Source organism: Pavona decussata, unplaced genomic scaffold, assembly GCF_977016875.1.
Source record: "Pavona decussata unplaced genomic scaffold, jaPavDecu1.1 SCAFFOLD_127, whole genome shotgun sequence".
Taxonomy (NCBI): domain Eukaryota; kingdom Metazoa; phylum Cnidaria; class Anthozoa; order Scleractinia; family Agariciidae; genus Pavona; species Pavona decussata.
In genome coordinates, this window is record NW_028145541.1 from 391305 (window position 1) to 410623 (window position 19319).

Genomic DNA, 19319 nt, shown 5'->3' on the forward strand with positions numbered 1-19319 from the left:
CTATTTTAGATTTACGAGAAATGCATAAACATTTCTAGCGCTCGACGAATGTTGCTGTGCAACGTTTGGGAAATTCATGAATGCGACTTTTGAATTCATCTTCTGACTGAAAACAACTACATCAAAATGAGTGCACTTAACTATGAGACTGATTGTCTGTATTTTGATTTGCTTCTTAATTCACAACGTAACAAGGCAAGCAACGAGAGTGGATTCACTTGATAGTCGTTTTTCAAAGTAGCCTTTAACAAATAATGGGTGGAAATAAAGAGATTGAAACAATTGCCAGAGAATTGAATTGAGTCTTCAAAGGAACCTTAATTGTAGGAATCCTAAACACAAAAGAAGAAGAATTAAAGAAAATAGAACGGATTAAATGAACATCATCTAACACTGACAACAATCACAAATTGTCGCCCTGATTAAACAACAATCGATCATTCACAATTCAGTGATTCTCCTGTAGTCGGTTAAACGCACTTTGCTGTTTCAACAAACAGCAAACTTTTAACGCGTTTAGCAATTTACTATTCTTAGTTTAAAGTAAAACCATGCAAATAAACTACCCATGTTAACTTACCAGAGGTTTTTCATCTTTACCAAGGCGTTTCTAGAGTTATCGATCTCGATTTTCTTTGGTCAGGCAGCCACAGTCCTTTCGTCGGCGACTTCAACTCCGCTGATTGAACAAACCGATCATCGTCCGCAGTGATCTGCGAAAACCAAGTGGTAGAAATTGAGAATGCTAATTGACGGGTGACAAATAAAATCTCATGATTCCGGTCTGCCCCCTGCCCCCACACCATATGGGAGGAAATAGGAAAAAAAAAACAAAAAAAAAAAAACAACCTCCACTGCCTTTTCTGCTTAGTGAGCGTACCTCACCTCAAGATTTTCTGTAGTGGAAAGCACCAGTTTAAATTAATGTGCACCGGACTTGATACCCCCTTTGTCTTTAGAATCCCATAAATAACAGAAACATAATTTTTTTTCGCTTACACAGAGTTCAGAACTAAGAAAATCACAGAATTCAAGGTTAAAAATGAGCTAAACGACGAACTCAAGAAACAGAAAACCGAGGAAACAAATTGCTCTAATAAATAGGAAAGTACTGCACCGTAGCCTTTATGCAAGTGTTCACACAAAGATGCATGTCATTCACAAACTCGAAACATTGGAGTCACATGGTATGAACCAAAGGCTTGACAAAGAGGAAGGAGTTTCAGTCAACTCATCAAAGTGCTACTATGTGAATCAAGTTAACGGGGTGATTGAGGAGAAAACTCGATATACATAACGCTTACTTGGTCAGTTTTCATTTATCACTTCATGGAGTCAAACTTTGCGTCTCTTTACCTGGTTATAACTTTTGATTTTGAGGATGAGATCACTCAAATGAAAGTTGAACAGAAAATGTTTGCGGTGCGGTGAGATTGTCAATTTTCCGAAAGGTTTACCGGCAGTGTTCATCTAATTTGTAATGACATTCTCAGGCGGCTCAGGCTTCAGACTTTTTACATCCAAAAATGGAGTAAACTCTCGCCGCTGTCAAACTGTAAGGCGAGAAACGAAGAATAAAACGCCATAACCTTTGAACTTTCCATATAATCTAAAAAAAAAAAATCTAAAGGATTAAGATAAAGAGCCTCAAAGTGGGGGAATTTAAAGTTCCGTCTGTAAATTGCGCACCGCACGAGTCTAAGCACCTACTGATGCAGGGTCTAAGAGGAGGGTAACTCAAATAACTCGGAACATTACCCAAGCTGGCTTGTTTTTAAAACTTAATCCCCTCAGGAACAGAGGCGACAGAAAACAGTCTCAAGAAAAGAAGGATAGATTTCATTCATTATGCCAATTAAAAAAAAAAAACAAGAAAAAAAAACAAATGTAATCTTCACAGCAATTGTTAGTTCTTCATACTTCATGCCCTGCTGTTTTGCATGTTACAAGGTTAATGATACTGAATTAATACCTTAGCAACTTGTTATTACATTTCATTTTCCAATAATTTCACGCCGTTGGTAAAATTAAAAAGCGACCCACACGTTTTGCCTGTTTACAACTGTTCTGCCCCAGTGCAATCGTTTGTCGTGAACAATTGCCTGTATTGTCAAATTCTTTTCTTTACTAATATGCTGGCATAAGAAATCAAAGCGTCAGTTATGAAACGAAAAAAAAATCTAGTATCACGCTGGCCTAACTTGACACTTAATGATGGAGGTTTACGACTTCGGTAGGAAAATTGGAATTCAGGCTATTAAATAGTAACAGTATTAGACCAAGCGGTCGGGTCATCTACCAGTTTCTATAAGGGAGTGTTCATTATTTATGGGGAGGGGGGGCTGGCAAATGGGGAAACGGAACGTTTGGAACTTTTTGCACCCCCCTCAATGATGAAGGATAACTTTTTTTGCCCCCCCCCCCCCCCAACTAGAACATGTAAACATTTTTGACCCCCCCCCCCCTCAGAATGATGCATTTATTATCAAACCATGCTCTCATCATCCACTTAGCGCTTTACTCACCTGCCTTTTGCTTGCTCCACTAGCAATAGAAGAAATTATTACGCATGTTAATGTACAGGTTGAAGTGATACAGAGTGTTATCACTAGTCTGGAAAATACCAAAAGGCAGCTAAAGAGGGTATTTGTGCAGACACTAAAAAAAAAAAAAGTGGATTGAGGCCAAGAGAAAGGCAAAACAGAGGAAAGAAAAGAGAAAAAGACTGTGCCAAGCTGCAGTTGTGGAGTCCTTGACTGGGCAAAGTGCAGATTGAAGAAGTTATATTGCCACTGTCAGATGACATGATCTACCTGCAAAACACTGACAGCCTTCACCCAACCATTCTAGTGAAAGGCCTAGATCAACTTATTTCTGAGGGCAGCCTATCTGTTGGTGCAGCCAGTGAAATCCAAACATATCTAACTAGCAAATCCATTAAATGAAAGCCATTTGCTGTGTAAACTATTGGTGTGAGATTATGGTTTGACTTACTGTGGTACAAGTACATTTAATGTCATGCGGTTCTGGAAGAATTTTAAAAAACCCAAAACTAACGATATCAACCTTCAAACTTTTTTGTCCCCCCCCTCTCTCCAGATCCAGAGTAAAACCTTTCTGACTCCCCCTAAATAGGGGGGTAAACCTCGCTTGCCCTCCCCCCTCCCATTTGCCAGCCCCCCTCCCCATAAATAATGAACACTCCCTAACTGTTAAACCTACCTATATGAAATGGTGCTTCAATAAATGTAAATGAGAATAAATACGGAAAAAGTTTTGAGCAGTGAACAAATGAATAGCAGTGAAAAACTCAATATTATGATAACAAAAATATGGGTACTGAAGGTGTGAGTCAATTAACCCTTCTTTACAATGGCTGTATTGAGCAAAACTAGCGTCCTTTGAAGTAAACGATTTTCGGCAAAGACCCTGCTGCTCTGATTGTCGGGAAATGTTTATAACTATCAGCTAAACGCGCAGCTCAGTTAGTTTTGAAGTCTACTTTCCCGAGTCAGTGGTTTAAATGGCGCGCAGCGTTGTCTACTGACGTATCCGCGCCTCTTTCAGTATTTCATACTTGTGTCAATACCGCGCTGACTTCAGTAGAACCGCGAGTAAAATTAGTGTTAGAGACCTTTTAGAACCCAGACTCAGTGTCGACGTCAGCATAACGATGCGGTTCAATCCATAGTTTGTAACCGCTAGCAATAAAAAGTGTTAAGCAAAACGCTAAGGAAAACGTTATCCTAGATATACCTGTCTGCTTTCTCCAAGCATACCAATCAGAAGAAAACAAAGCGGAAACTTGACTGATGAAGCGAAGACTTAGCAAGTTTGCGAACTGATTAATGGCGGACTGGTTTTACAACTGAGTTTGCATGCGGGCTTGATCTCAACGTATCTCACTAGTTCGCCAAATTTAGCCGGCAGAACGTTTTGTGTATTCGGCAAGAGTATAAGTAATATAACAGTGATGCTTGGCTGTTCTACCCTTCCTAGACGTCAGTATGGTCGAGTACTGGTATGCGTACACTGTGCTTGAGTAATCTGTCTCGTTGAGACACTTTGACTCACAAGGGACTGTGTGTTTCGATGGATGACTTGAATCCATCGAAATGTTGGATTCATCGAAACAATTAATTCAAGGTTAGGGGATTCAAACATGAAGAACAGATTTTTCTTTTGAATTCATGAGATTGAATTCTTCATCAGCTAAAGGACATTGTATAATGCTATTTCTTGTAGTCTGTGTCAACATACTTGACTTGGATCGTCAGTCCAGCAACTCCAGCTATAGCAGTTAACCTTCCCAACCTGGCCCGATTAAATTATCCCCGGATTAGCGGTTAATCCACGATTAAAATACTTCAAGTTATTCTCGGAATAACTCAGTAATAGTAATCCCGCGAAGAATAAAAAGAGGTTCCTAAAACCAAATTGATCCCTCGATTAACTTTCCCACGGTTAAACTCAGAATTACCGGTCAGACCTGTTTATTCACCTGCAAGCGCGGAAGCGAAAATGACAAATGCGCGGGAAAAACGTGGTCTTTGTGAACGCCACGAAGCCCTCAGTACGGTATTTTTGTTTTTATTCTGACTAGAAGAAACGTGTCACAAGTCTTATCAAACGAACCTCGATATTTATAGTTGCTGTTGAACAATCACGATCCGTACATTTTGAAAAACTATTGCGATCATTCAGTGAAAAGTGATTTTGACTCGGTGAAGGAAAATCAGCACAGCAAAAACAGTGAAAATGGAATAGTTGAGTTCATCTTTCCCCGACTCATTCAGTTGCTAAATTCTAGCTATGAACCCGTATTGATTAAGCTTTAATACTGTAAATATGGATAATAAAGCAGAAGAAGGAGAGTCTTGATGTTTTTCTACCGAAGTCGTAGGTTTTCTATTACGTACAAAATGAACAAGGACTCGAAAATTGTTTCTTACTTTTACCCCGTTTTAACAAATGAATAATCTTCTCTTTGAAATCAGTATTTCATCTTATTTTAGGCCATCCTTTTCTTCTTCTTTCGCCTAAAATTAACCTCGAAACTAATTAGTTTGATTGAAGAACTTTTGTATAGGATCCCCAGATCGGCAAAATGTTACTTGTGTAATTATGCTATTTTTAAATAATCACTATTGCGTGTGGTGAAGGAATATTTCACGGCGTACTGCTTTTGTACCGCTTATTAAAACTCAAATATATTGCCTAAACTGCTCGATTAGCGTGTACTTGCGGGTGTTTGAGTACATTTGCACTGCGTTTAACATTTTTTTTCTTTTGTCCAAAACTGGGTTGATTGTCCTCGTAACCTTAAAGACGACAAGTTCATTTATCATTTAAAGTCGCCAAGAGGAACTATTTGCAATATAAACTTCTTTCCTCTTTTTCTTGAACCAACTTAGCGAACAGTTATGTCCACTGTTTTGTTCGTTTTGGCAAGTTAATCGACCTCACAATGTGGGTTGAATCTAAGCCTTAGGTTCATCCTAATCGTGCTTAAAGGAACAGAATCTAATCGAAGGACACATTCTATCCCTCGATTAGAGTGATTTAATCTTGCGTTAGTGCTAATCGGCTCTGCAAAAATCATTCCTGGTTTGTTTAACCATAGCCGCCTTGAGTGTCCTATTAACTAAGGCAAGATTCACACTATAGTACACCCTTTCCAAACTGTTTAGGCCTTGGAAGAACATAGTTCATTAGTATGTTCTCCTACATGTCTAAGTCTTGGAAAATACACAATACGTCAGCATTGCCACAAGCTTTCCAACATGATAGCTCACTCAGTTCCATGTCCAGCAGTGTTCATCCTAACCTCCCCCCTCCCCCTGCCCACCCACTCCGGGCGAACCGCCAGGAATTATCATTTTTTTTTTTTTAGATCAAACCGGCACATGCCATTAGGCGTAGACAAATGAGCTGTTCAAATTGCCAGCAGCACAGTTGGCAAAGAAGTCGATTTCTTCGATTCTGCTCTTACCCAGATTTCAGATAAGTATTGTTGCAGTGAACGTTTGTTCTGTGGAACTACCATCTTTATCTTCAGTCATCTCCACATAATACATCAAAACAGTAATAATTATTGACAAAAAAGGTATAACATAGCTGGTAAATCGTGTAATCAAATCCAATTGCGCGCGCGTGCTTTTACACGCTGATGACGTCAGCAAACGAATGCCTCGAGATAAAAAAAATTTCTCCGTGAGTGACTTCGTAATTTTGCATTCATAAACGGGGAAAAACTTCACCAAAAAGTTTAACTACAGATGGCAACAAGCGAACCAGCTGATAAAGAAGATCTGCCTACTTTTTCTTTGGGATTGGAGTTTTTAACTCCCGAAAAAAAACCCTAAAGAAGACGAAAAAAAAATTAACAGGCATAAGGCCCGTGTCATCGTGTCTCGCAAAACTGTTAATTTTCAGACGTCAATTCTACTTTCTCAGAGGGAAAATACACCTTTTCGAAACGATAAACAGAAAGAAAAACTGCGAAGGGATACTCGACAGTTTCAACAGTGGAAATCCGATAATAAACTGCGAAGAAATTGTCGGTGTTTCAAGGGCAATTGTCGTCTTATCCAGCCGACGAACAAGCGGACATCTCAGATCATTGTTAAGGCCACGGACTTTCTTGGTAAAGTTCGAGTACTCGTGGGAATCCAATTCACAAGAAATTACAGGTTTGAGTGAATTTGTACTTAAATAATTATAATTGACCGATTCTTCGTATTCCTAACAGTTAATTTTTGCGAAATTTTTGAAAACCGTGCTCCGCACATGCACGGTTCGATAAATTCACTTCAAAATGGACGTGGGTTCTTTCAAATCGCTTGTGCGTTTATCGTCTCGGATTAAAAATTGTACGCCTTTGCATCTTAAAACAAGGACTTACTTGAATAAATTCTTCACTTAGAAAAGCTTCAGTTGTCTATTCTCTTTTCCATTTCCATTGCTGAAACGTGACAACTGCGTAAATCTTGCGTCAGTCACATGTCCTCGCCAGCGGAAAGAATTCTCCTAACGCGAGGATCAAATTTTCAAGTTTGTTTTTTGGAAAACTTTTAAATAGCAACCAGTGTATTTTATTCAATTGTTAGAAACTTTAACTATTGTAGACCAAAGGGGTGTTGCTTTTTCTACCCTGTAGGTTTTCTATTTTTACTGAACATGGGGTTGTTTATTGCGATTTTGTACATTGGGTGAATGCTTGGCCTCTGGTCAACCTGAATCAACGGGTTACATTTCTGTATGTGTTGAAAATGTTGTAATACAATTGGTTCATGAGTCAGCTGTGCGTTCATCGAAATATGAAGCACTTGGGAAGTTTGGAAAGCACTCAAAAAGTTAGAGTTCAGCTCTCGGCTACGCCTCGAGCAACTCGATTGTACGCATCTTTCGTGCATGCTCTCCAAAATTCCCATGTGCTTCATATCTCTATGAACGCACGCTGACGCATGTTAAATAGTGTAAATGTAATGGATAAATCTCATTTATGTTCTCCTTAGACGTAGTTAATCACAAATTTACTGTCTTTGCTGATGATATTATTATTCATGTTGACTGAATAGATACGATAGGACATGGACGAATCTAAAAATTTGTGAAAGAAGAAGAAAATGATTTTAGTAACCATTTATCTTCTCTTTTTAACTACGGGGATAGGACGTTTAGAGTCAACATCTTGTCGAATAAATTTCATTTTTATCTGTTAAATTCACCGTAAATGAACGGAAACTCCATCTTTCTGCGATCACACACAGTAGTCACCTTTAATTTGCTTCATTTTTTGTTCTCAATTGTTGGTCGTTGCGGTGCAGTTGATCAGAAGTGATGCTGAGGGAGTTTTATAACAGGCGATTTAGTTGGGATTGGTAGGGTTGCTTGTTCTTCATTTGAGTGCATCGAGTTTCACATGTTGCGCACAGCATATACATTTGTTGAGCCCTTAGAATACAAAATCGCTGTTGATTGTGACTGGAATGACGATTCACAAGAAAATACATCGATTGTTGTTAAAACCTTTAGACACATGCCTAAAAGCCGGGAAATTAGCGTCGAATAACTGTCAAAACGGACAGTTTTCAAAAAAGCTATGCCACTAAGGGAGATTCAGTTAAGTATGAATGATACAATGAGTATATATGACTGGAAATTTGTCATTTTTTATGGCCGGTATCTGTCCTTGAACCTTGAGTTCCTTGATCATAAGACTGGAGCACCCTTCCTCTGAATTCAGTCTATCTAAGATGACTACAAGGTGATATGTTTGAACTGTTGCTTCAGTGAACATGAGATACAACTGTTCGATTAAATAATTCAACAAAGTCGATGATTAAAAAAGGCTAAGACAATGAAATGCCGGATATGGAAGGGGCGAGAACCCGATACAAGCGTCGACAAAGTGGACAGGAAGTTGACGTTCGAACAGAAGCTTTAAGATCTTTAGGAATGTATTATTAATAGCATCTGCTTTTGGGGGAGATGCAATACCAATCCCACGACTGAATACAGTGCTGTCAGCTTAGAAAGGCTGTCAACGTAAGTCATGCTACTGCTCAGTTCTTCTAGTAGTACTTAACCGATGTTAAGCTGGATTCTCCGTGTACTAAGAAAAGAGGGTAAACATATGCACTGAAAGAGAAGAAGGCGAGGCGGGTCGCGGTGATCATCATATCAGTCAGTGGAACTAAACTGGTCAAGGCTGATTTAAAATTATAGCGACTGCTCGATCGTATTGATGATATGGCTATCACCCACAACCTGGTGGATTTCTGGGAGAGATGAAATACCAATCCTGAGATTGAAAACAATTTTGTCAAGGTTTAGAAAGGCTGTCCTATGAAAACAATTTTGTCAAGGTTTAGAGAGGCTGTCCTACTGCTGTTCAGCACTTCTACTAGTACCTTAAATCAGTTAAGTTGGATTCTTCATATAAAAAAAAAAGGTAAACACATGCCAAGCGAACAAGGCGAGCAGTCGCGGTGATCGTGAAATCAATTGTATGAGAATTACATATTATTCAAAGTGACACAGGCATACTCCTATCCGAGATCTGCTATCAGGAGTCGAACCTAAGAAGTTCCGATTACCAGTTCGGATGCTCTACCACTGAACTACAGGAGACTCGTGGGAGCTAAGGCCATTAAACTAGGTTCCTGAGACAAACATCCTGCATACTGCTAGAATTGGGATGTCAATATGTGGCATATGCGCAATGTATTTTCATCCGGATGGTGTGATCATATGGATTTTACCTGCAAGATTTCACTCTAAGTTTTTTTGTGAAGGAACATCTCTATAACTGCAGTTGTTGCTGCTTTGCCATTGTCCACGATGAAACTCTTGGTCGTTGTATACATGCCCTTGTATTGCGGGTGATTTGGATAACAACTTCAAAAGAAACACTTAATAGCCTGCTAGTGATGTGCAAGTTTTATCTCCTCAGTTATAGTATTTTGTTCATGTTTTGCTCTCTACATGAACCGTTATGTACAAACCAAACATACAGTTGGCTGGTTGTATACCGCTATCAAGAAAAATATTTTAGGATTTTAGGTCGATTTACTTGATGGAAATGTTACTTAGGACTCTTGCAAGCGACCTTGTGGATCTGTATGTGCCAAACCTGCATAGAAATAAATGATTATTGACAACTTCGATTTAGTGTCAACAGGGTAATGATTTTTCAGTACGTTGCAGTCATGAAACAACAACAACAAGCTTTATTCTCTGACCATGAGTTATGTTACGGTATGAAAAATGCGCACAACAGATGAAAATGGTAATTATATATACACAAAGGCACAATGCAAGGGGAAAACCAGTCGTAGGCAAGTTGTAATGAAGCTCAATTTACAGGAAACCATTCGGGCTGTACTCCTGGCGATGGTGAGTTGTTTGCAAAAGTCGTATCGTGTAATTTGGTCCATGGAAACATGATTCAAAATCTAACAAAATCAAAGCTGTGAACAAACTAAATATATAATTGTTCGGAAATGAATTTAGGGAAAACTGTATTTGCTAAAGAAACCGAACAAATCAAACTTGTTACAGTAGACAAACAATAATTTTAAAAGCCTAAAAACTATCTGGGAGCATGGGAAATGTAATTCCAGGTTTCCTGTATACGTTTTGCTCCCTATATATGGAACTTGGCCATGGCGTTTAAGGGGGACAGGATACATCTTAGACAACAACTGTCGTATACGTTTTTATGTCTCGGAGTGTCTAAAAGCTATTATACGTTTCCGAACAATTATATAATTAGTTAGTTTATTCCCAGCTTTGATTTCGTTAAATTTTGAGTAATGTTTTCATGGACCAAATTACACGATACTATTTTTGCAAGCAACTCACTGGTTGGCTGGTTGTATACCGCTATCAAGAAAAATATTTTACTATTTTAGGTCGACTTACTCGATGGGAATGTTACTTAGGACATTGTAAGCGACCTTGTAGATCTGTACGTGCCAAACTTGTATAGAAGTCATGATTATTCAAAACTTCGATTTAGTGTCAACAGGTCTCAAAAGTGGTACGGCAATGGTTTTTCAGTATGATGCACTTATGACACAAAAACAAGAAGCTTTATTCTCTGACCATGAGTTAGGTATGAAAAATGTACACAACAGATGAAAATGGTAATTATATACACACAAAGGCACAATGCAAGGGGAAAACCAGTCCGGCGTTGGCAAGTTGTACTGAAGCTCGATTCACAGGAAGCTATTCGGGCTTTTCCGAGTGTATGTTTGTTTTGTGCAAACGGTTCATGTAGAGAGCAAAACATAAACAAAATACTATAACTGAGGAGATAAAACTTGCACATCACTAGCAGGCCATAACAGTGTGTTTTGTTTAAAGTTGTTATCGAAAGTTGTTGTCTAAGATGTATCCTGTCTCCCTTAAACGCCATAGCCGAACTCCTACATCGGGAGCAAAACGTATACAAGATACCTGGAATTACATTTCACGTGTTCCCAGATAGTTTTTAGGCTTTTAAAGTTATTGTTTGTCTAAGGTAACAAGTTTGATTTGTGCGGTTTCTTTAGCTAAATACAGTTTGCCCTGGGAGGTTCGAAAAATCGGTATTCCACCGTGCACTGTCTAAGGTGTGGTGGTCAACTAGAAAGCCTTTGCTACTTTGACCACCACACACATTTTATAATTTGTACTGTATTTATTTTTATCTTGTAATTATCTGTTGTAATACTTTACTTTCTATGTTAATGTTGTGTAAATAGTGTGAAATAAATGAACCATGAACCATGAACCACTGTATTTAAGTGACAGAAAATTTGAAGTAAAGGAATGTTGTTCCACAAATATACGAATCATGTTTCCTTTGTAAAAATCCTAGGTGGTCACACTTCGAACTTATAAAAACACTTTAAATTTATCTCTCCACAGATTAAAAGAGGCATTTACTTTTGCACGTTGGGAAAGGTTCAGGCGATTTTTCACCCAGTGATGAAAAATCTAGTTTTTCAAGATGCTGATTAAATCCGAATTTCTGGGATGATTACTGAGTGATCGTGTTTTGAAGAAATATTCCTCACTATGGAACAGTCCATGCTTCGGGTGTTCTTTTAGAACTACTGGAAAACTAAGGCAAGCAGAACAAATGCAAAAGTTTGGAGTATGAAGACTTTGAATGTTATAATAATGGGCGCATTTTTAATTGCAACTCAAATTTAAACAGGAGGGAGGCATTTTGATTGATGACTATTTCTAAATGTTTTCGTTAAGCCATTGTTCTCGAATGAAGACGATAGCAGATGACTGAAACAATAAAATTTCGTTGAAACCAGTCAAGTAAGCGTGCTATCCGGGCCAAAGAGGTTTGAATGTTGAACGTTTGTGAATAAAATTTTAACTGCGAGAGAAATATACTGTCAAAATCAACACAAAACGTTTAAAGACATTATTGAATGCATCGTCGGTTAAGTTATTAAAGGCAAAGTACAGTTGCACTGAAATAGCATCACCCACAACACCAGCCAAGCCGGAATCTCACATCATAAGCATATTTTCTTCTTTTCCATAGGATAGCAAACTACAGCGCTTATTGCGCAATAAAAATCAAAACAATAAGGCAATCAAAATAATCTTATAGCTAACACGGATTTTTCAGAAACACTCGTAAACAGGGCCCTATAAAAGGAAACTGTTATTTGGGGCTTACAATTACCTGTTGACGTCTGCACCGGACGAACCTTTAGGGATAAATTATATGACGTTATTAAATGGCGTCCAGTTCAAGCTAATGCTTTCCTTCCTTCTTAAAGGTGTCCGGCTTTTTTGCCAACTCTTTTTATGACAGTGTCAGGCGTTGCCTCGTTTTACACCCTTGCAGTCGGTCAATGCAAAATGTATTGCCACGTTTCACAATCTCTAGTCAAAATAGCAGATTTGCGCTAAGTAACATAATCGGATTTTGACTTAAAAATTGCTTTAATCTTAAGTTAAAATCTCTTATGCCTTTTAATTTTAAAGCCGGTAAATGCCCCAAAACGTCGCAAATATAAGTGTAATTTTATATGGAACGTCTGGGGGAAGCTAGGCGCCAGGCATGGAAGTTTACTTATGTCTATTGTACTGACTAATAATAACGACTTATGATAGTCTTCAAGTTGTTATCGTCATGTCCCAGGCTTTCGGAGTTCAGAGAAAAGCCACCATAAGAAAGTAACAGTGTGCAAAACATACTTTGAAATGTTTTCGATGAACCTACCAATTAGTTCGTAAGTCAAAACTGGTTTCCACAGCTCTCTTTAATTATTTAATGAACAGGAGAAAAACAGCCAAGCTGTGCAGAGCGACTGATGTCAAGATTAAAAACCGAATGCGCAAAGCATCATCTGATTGTACAATGACCTGCTACTCAGTGTGGGGAGGATACTCCGGTCGCTAAATAGGCTGCTTGTGGGTATATGCTGCCCCATGCAAAGGGGTATCGAGGTTTGAGCCTTTTGGTCTGAAAAATGTCAGACCATTTTGGTATCAATGTCTGAAAAGAAGAATTGTGGATTTTACAGATCGGGTCTGAGAGTAGGCCGCCCACATAATCCTGAAAACATTTCCCACACGAAAAATCATTGTACGTGGACACATACAATGTTCAAGGTTGTTGGACGATTTTAATAATTTTGAAAGTTAGAACGTTGCTTACAAGATTAAGAAATACATTGCGATAGTTTGCATGAAAAAACTACCGTCAGTTGATAAAGATGAGTATGAAAAAGAAACGCAAGCTACCAAAAACAGGTATTGCTAAATTACGTATTTTTGATTTGAAATAGGGTCAAAGTTTAGTCTCTATCGCACGTCCACAAGTGATCGCCCAAAATATTCCATTGACAGGATTCACAAGCAACACGTCCGACTTAAGTTTCCCCAGTAATTTCTCGTAAGTTATTTAACTTTTAAAATCACGAGTCACAGTTGTAGTTGTAGTTTATTTTGACTCCTGTGCTTAATCCCAGTCTTCATGCCTCAAATGGTGTTATTTTATGTCTTATCAATAGTTTTGACTCCGGGTGTCGATAGCCACCGCCAATCTATCAATCATTGGAAGAAACTGTACTGAATAACCTCTTAACGAAGAATTTAAGTCAGCAAAGTGTTGGCTCGCTTACAAGATAATGTGTCTGTTTACCAAATGACGAACCTAACTGGATAGCTAACTAAATTCACGATACACGAAATTTTGAATTTCAGCCTTTTCAGATAAAACGAGCTCTTCAACAGAACGTTGAAACGTTTAAAGCCAACTGTGCGTGGAACATCCAGGGTTGGCTTCTTCCCCGAGAAATGAGCCTTGGAGAGACAATTTTATGATTCAAAACAAGTAATTTGAAGGTTGAAGTGTAATTTATTAATAAATAGTTTCCTTAATTCTCTATCCTTATTATTAAAGCTGTTTTTGTGTGAGAATTTCCATTCGTTTAAACCTAGCATAAAACTAAGTTTCAGTTGGTAAATCCTCTTTACTAAGTATTCAAAGCTGATTTTTTAATTTCAACTAAAACGGCTCGAAAATAATTGGTTTAGAAAAATAATTAAGGGTGCTATCCGAACCTTAAACATCTCTTTTGTAGACACTCTGCAGTGCAGAGTGTACAGTGCAGGTTGTCTGGTTGAACTGAGAAAACAATTTCTCGTCCTTACAATGGAAAAAAAGTACTGTCAGGACCTCATGGCAAAATGTTGTTTGGTTACTTTCGTTGGATATTCAAGAATCAGTTATTTCAAGTAAAATTTCCTAAAAGATGTCATTGGTCAGAAACAGTCTTCCAACTGTGGTAGATACAGAATGCCATAAGATTGTTCCTATCTGTTATCGTTGTGAAAGTTGATATTTTCAGGCCCTTGATATGAACAAACAAGTAACAAAAAGTCTCCGATTGGTTCCCTGATACTAGATCATAAGCTCGTGTCCTCTGCTCATTTAAACCAGGCAGGTCAAAGATGTAAAACGAACTATTCTCCATTATTATTACTATTATTTTTCCGATGATACATACGATACGTATTAGCTTTTTTCTTTTTAGTTAATTGTAGTTTTTCGGACATGAACGTTCTGCTGGCTATATCTCATTGTCAGCCACCATCAGTAAAACGACGATTGTGGTAATGTTTATGTGATATTTGGTGAGATCAAAGGAGTGTCGTAATTTGTATGTGACATTTGGAGAAATCTCCTTAGAAAACCTTCAACGGGCTTTTAGAGATCTTCCTTCTACTCAGTAAGTAACTAACAAGGCTCCTTGTCGATACCGTTCAAAGTTTACCGAAAGCTAAACGTTTTTATTTTGGTTGCAGAATGTTTTAGGAAACCTTACATTTCAATCTTTCGATAACATTCTCTAGCCCATTTTGGCATTTAGCAATACTCTTCGTTATCTCATTCGGTAACATTCACTTCCATGGTTATACCCTCAAAAGTGGGAAGCATAGATTGCTTTTCAGTTAGTCTTGAATTTGAAGAGCTTCCTACTCGAGTTTAAGTTTTTGTTAACTCTTCAAGAGATCTTTACTTGAGATTTAAATACATACTTTCTATTGCGCAACAGACTATTCTTAGAGAAGTATGAAAGAAATTCAAAACAGGGAAAAAGGCATTTACCACCGTAAAACTAATTATGTATAAATGGCTTAAATCTACCTACTTATGTAAAACTAAGTGAGTGGTCGTTCTATACATTAACCCTTCTATTGATGCCAAGCAAGAATAGATGGAAGAATAAGACTGTCACCCCGACTATAAACAAATCTTAGTTTAATCCCTCTAAAAAAACCCCTCAGTTCTCGTAACTAAAGTCATCTTATCATTCAACAATGGCAATTGACAAATCTCTTATCTTTCAGCTCATTACTATACTGCTTAAAACAATACTGCTTCAAGTTATGTTGCAAAACATAATTTAGCAATCAGAGCATTTTTACGGTGCATTGAATTTGAAGAAAGGGAGAGGAGAAAAGCAGTCGCGTAATCTCAGTAACAAATGTCATTTTTGCGTTCAAAATTAGTATGGAATGTGTCAGTTATTGAATCGCGATGAGTAAAATTTACCATGCTATGCAATATATTTAGCGCAAATAGTTTGCCTCGTATATCTAGACAAGTCCTTAATTTGTCAAATAACTTTTACCCTCAACTGAAATTTCTTCACGTACACACATCCAAAACATCTGAGGGTGGTTTTGGCGTAACTTTATGGATAACGATTAGGCAACTCCAGCAGGTCTGGATAAATATAATAACAATTACGACAACTAGATCCCAAAATGTACCTCGTAAACAACCACAATCAAACCCTTGCCCCTCCAACAAACATACGACCATGGATGCTATCTCAATTCCTTTAGACTGTACTTAACATAAATCCGTAAAACTTCAAACGTATATCAACTGCAAACGTATATCAAAAGGTAAGAATTCAGGGGAACACCAAATTGTCTTGCCAAGCCTGAGGGAAGCAATATAACCTTTGACAGAAAGAGCACATTTTTGAGCTTTTAAAAACTTCGCTCACGAACTCCAAGCCGCAGTCACTTTCAAGCATAACATATGTAGTCAACGTCCACGAACCCCAGTGAAGTAGTTATTGAATGCAATTTGCTGTAGGATAGGCGAACTCTCCCTATCAAACTGGAGTTTGGTCTCACCTGCTCTAGTGGCCAAAAGCAGCACAACAGACGATTCCACTGACTCAGAGAAGATTTTAAAATGACTACCACTTGAATTGAAAACGCTGAAGGAAATCCAAATAAAATGTAAGACACAGAGCGACGATTTGGATAACTGATAATAATAATCCTTTTTGTTTTTTTTTTCTATGCGATATATACTCCATTCAATTTCGGCACTGATGTCCATCCCTCCTCTGGGTCGGCTCCTGGACGTAAAGTTCTACTATACGTTTTTGGAAAAGTTGGTAAATGCCATTTACGGTGAGAATAAACGATGAACAAAGGCACGATACCGCGAGCTAAAAAAATAGGCATTTCACAAGAAAGTATTGAGTTATCTTTCTAATTCGGTGTTAACATGGCCTTGTCGTGTCGAAAACTGAATCTTCTATCATCTTTTCCCTGGCTGTTTTCCCTTGGGAAGTCTCAATAAGGATCGATTTGATAAACATTTTGAAAACTTGAAGAGGAAAATGAACGATAAAAACGTTACACTACGTTTTGACGACTTGTTGTTGTCATCATTGTCAAACGTGAAGAAATTAAATAATTTTCCTATTTAAAATGTCACTTTTGTCATCACCGTCAAACGTTAAGAAATTAAATAATTTTCCTTTTAAAATGTCACCTAACTGGGTTTACGTCTTACCTTGAGGATCATGTAAAATTCTCCCTTATGCAACAGTATGTGAACGATGTGACTATATTAATACCGTGAGTATAAAAAACCTGCCACTACGTGTACAGCACGCAAGATACCTTAGACTTCTATCAACCCTTTTTAATTTTGGATGTCTACTATTGTTCAGTGATTGGCTACTCCAAGAAAATAATGCTTGGAATTATTGAAATGCAATGTTTACAGGGGAAAAGGTAAGAATATATTAAAAAAGACACAAACAGTACATTTTTTTTAAAATTCCTTAAGATGTTCAAAAGATGTAATACGAACTAGGCGAACAGACCTTATTAGGACGGTTGAGACAGGGTACAGAGTTCATCCCGTGCAACCCTCCTCCTGCAGGACTTCACCATGTAATATTTTGAACAATTTTACCTGGCCTTTGGAAACTGACTGTCCTGTTCAAGTTCATGTTTGTTCAAAAATTCAAAAAATTAGCATAAAAGAGAGACTGGCCCGCAGGTAGCGAGAGCTAATACAATTCAATACAATGGACTTTATTTTAAGAGGGTAGCACATGACAGTAAGGAAACTGATAACCCAGTGGCCCTCTAATCTAGGTGGGCCAGACTTACAACTGTTAAGATAAAATTAATATTATTACAGTATTACAATCAAAGACAGAACAAATAGAATTTAGGGGAGGTAGAGAAATCACGAGTAACACACACACACATAAAAGAAAAGGTCGAAAAATTAGCGAAAAACAAAAATTAACGAGTGGCAACTAATTGGCGAGACCTATTTTCTGTACTCTGATAGGCGTTTCAATATAGTCATTTTCATTTACCAGTTTTCAAGCAGTCATCTTAAAGGAGCAGTGTCACCTATCTTTAGTGTCACTTTGAATATAAAAAAAACATATTTGTATTGGAACGTTAAAATAACGATTCAGTTTTCTTAGAAATAACCCTTATAGGGTACAAAAACTAGCATCGTTCATTTTTGTCAACAGATGGGTAGGATGGCAATTTTAGTTCCTACTGTGAATTTTGGAGAAACTGCAATAAACTAATAGTAGTTTCCGCGGAAAAATCATTCATATTTCCCTCTCATTACTCTGACAGAAAGTCGAAGGCGTTTGGTCAAATATTTGAGCTTTTTTCGGTAAGTAACATACAGCAAAATCTCCGTAACAGTGCCCCTTTAAACTCACAGTTCCGCAATTTGCTCATACGAAAACAAACAAACCCAAAAAAAGGCATTAGAATTGTTCGAACGGGTACAATTATAACTTATAACAAACAATCCAGGGTCAGTAACATACTGCAAAATCTCCGTAACAGTGCCCCTTTAAACTCACAGTTCCGCAATTTGCTCATACGAAAACAAACAAACCCAAAAAAAGGCATTAGAATTGTTCAAACGGGTATAATTATAACTTATAACAAACAATCCAGGGTCAGTAACATACTGCAAAATCTCCGTAACAGTGCCCCTTTTAAACTCACAGTTCCGCAATTTGCTCATACAAAAACAAACAAACAAACAAACAAACAAACAAACAAACAAACAAAAAAAGCATTAGAATTGTTAAAACGGGTGTAATTATACCTTATAACAAACAATCCAAAAAGACATTTCAACTTTGTAAAATAAGTTCGTGTATTTGTATTTGCTTGGCAAATGAATATGTATTTTCCGACTATTTTATTAATCGTATCTTGTTATTTTTGTTACGGTATAATTTTCGGTGTCTGGCTTTGATGCTGACAAGGTAAAGTTTTGACTAAAAACATTATGACGTAACAATCCGGATATCTACCTTTAACGGAAATGGATAATAGTGGGACCACCTCAAAAAAATTGAATTGAGAAAAAGGTTATATAATAACTTGTAACACACAATCCAAGAAGACACTTCAACTTTCTAAAATGAGTTCGTGTACATTTTTTTTTACATTATTTTGTATTTATTTTTTGCCTAGCAAATAAATGGGCATTTTCCGACGATTTTATTAATCGTATCTTGTTATTTTTGTTACGGTATAATTTTCGGTGTCTGGCTTTGATGCTGACAAGGTAAAGTTTTGCCTAAAAACAAAAACAATAATATTAATCTTCCTTTAACGGAAATGGATAATAATAGGACCACCTCAGTAGTCGTTTTTTCACGTCTGTGCCTGCAATATTTTCTTTTCAATACAATCATTTTAATATTTAGTAACAGTGAACTGATAATGAAAGAGACTTAACTGAACTGACTGTACCGGAGATTTACAGCAAGACCAGCCATTGTCCACCTTTTTGTAAAATATTACTTACTTGCCGAGTGTGTAAAATTTGCAACTCCGCAATTGTAGTGGGGCTATTGGTGTAACAATCCCGCGGTTATCGCAAAATTAAGAAAAACGCGCTTGGTGGGCTATTCAGTAAACGGTTGTGGATAGATTTGTGAGATAATCCCTCCTACTAATAACTTGATCTAAGG

At 37.5% G+C, this 19319-nt stretch overlaps 1 protein-coding gene and 1 long non-coding RNA gene across 13 annotated transcripts in view; one reads left to right on the forward strand and one right to left on the reverse strand.

Moving 5' to 3' along the window:
• The window catches only part of LOC146469042 (chordin-like protein 1), a 45763-nt gene that overhangs the window by 21643 nt on the left and 4801 nt on the right, over window positions 1-19319 (reverse strand). For 4 of the 12 annotated variants that reach the window (XM_085123668.1, XM_085123666.1, XM_085123667.1 and 1 more), the window contains exons 1-2: window positions 12203-12377; window positions 581-713 (exon numbers count right to left, since the gene is read on the reverse strand). In XM_085123668.1, the coding sequence (XP_084979794.1) occupies window positions 581-594 (14 nt within the window). In that variant the 5' untranslated portion in view covers window positions 595-713; window positions 12203-12377. Of the gene's footprint in view, window positions 1-580; window positions 714-1356; window positions 1378-6904; window positions 7019-12202; window positions 12426-16855; window positions 16962-19319 lie in introns of those variants that run through there. The other 8 variants (XM_085123661.1, XM_085123662.1, XM_085123671.1 and 5 more) reach the window with 5 other exon arrangements.
• Window positions 7989-12185, forward strand: LOC146469043 (uncharacterized). Its single transcript, XR_014867285.1, has 3 exons — window positions 7989-8832; window positions 8871-11125; window positions 11299-12185. It is a non-coding gene; the product is annotated as an uncharacterized LOC146469043 (long non-coding RNA).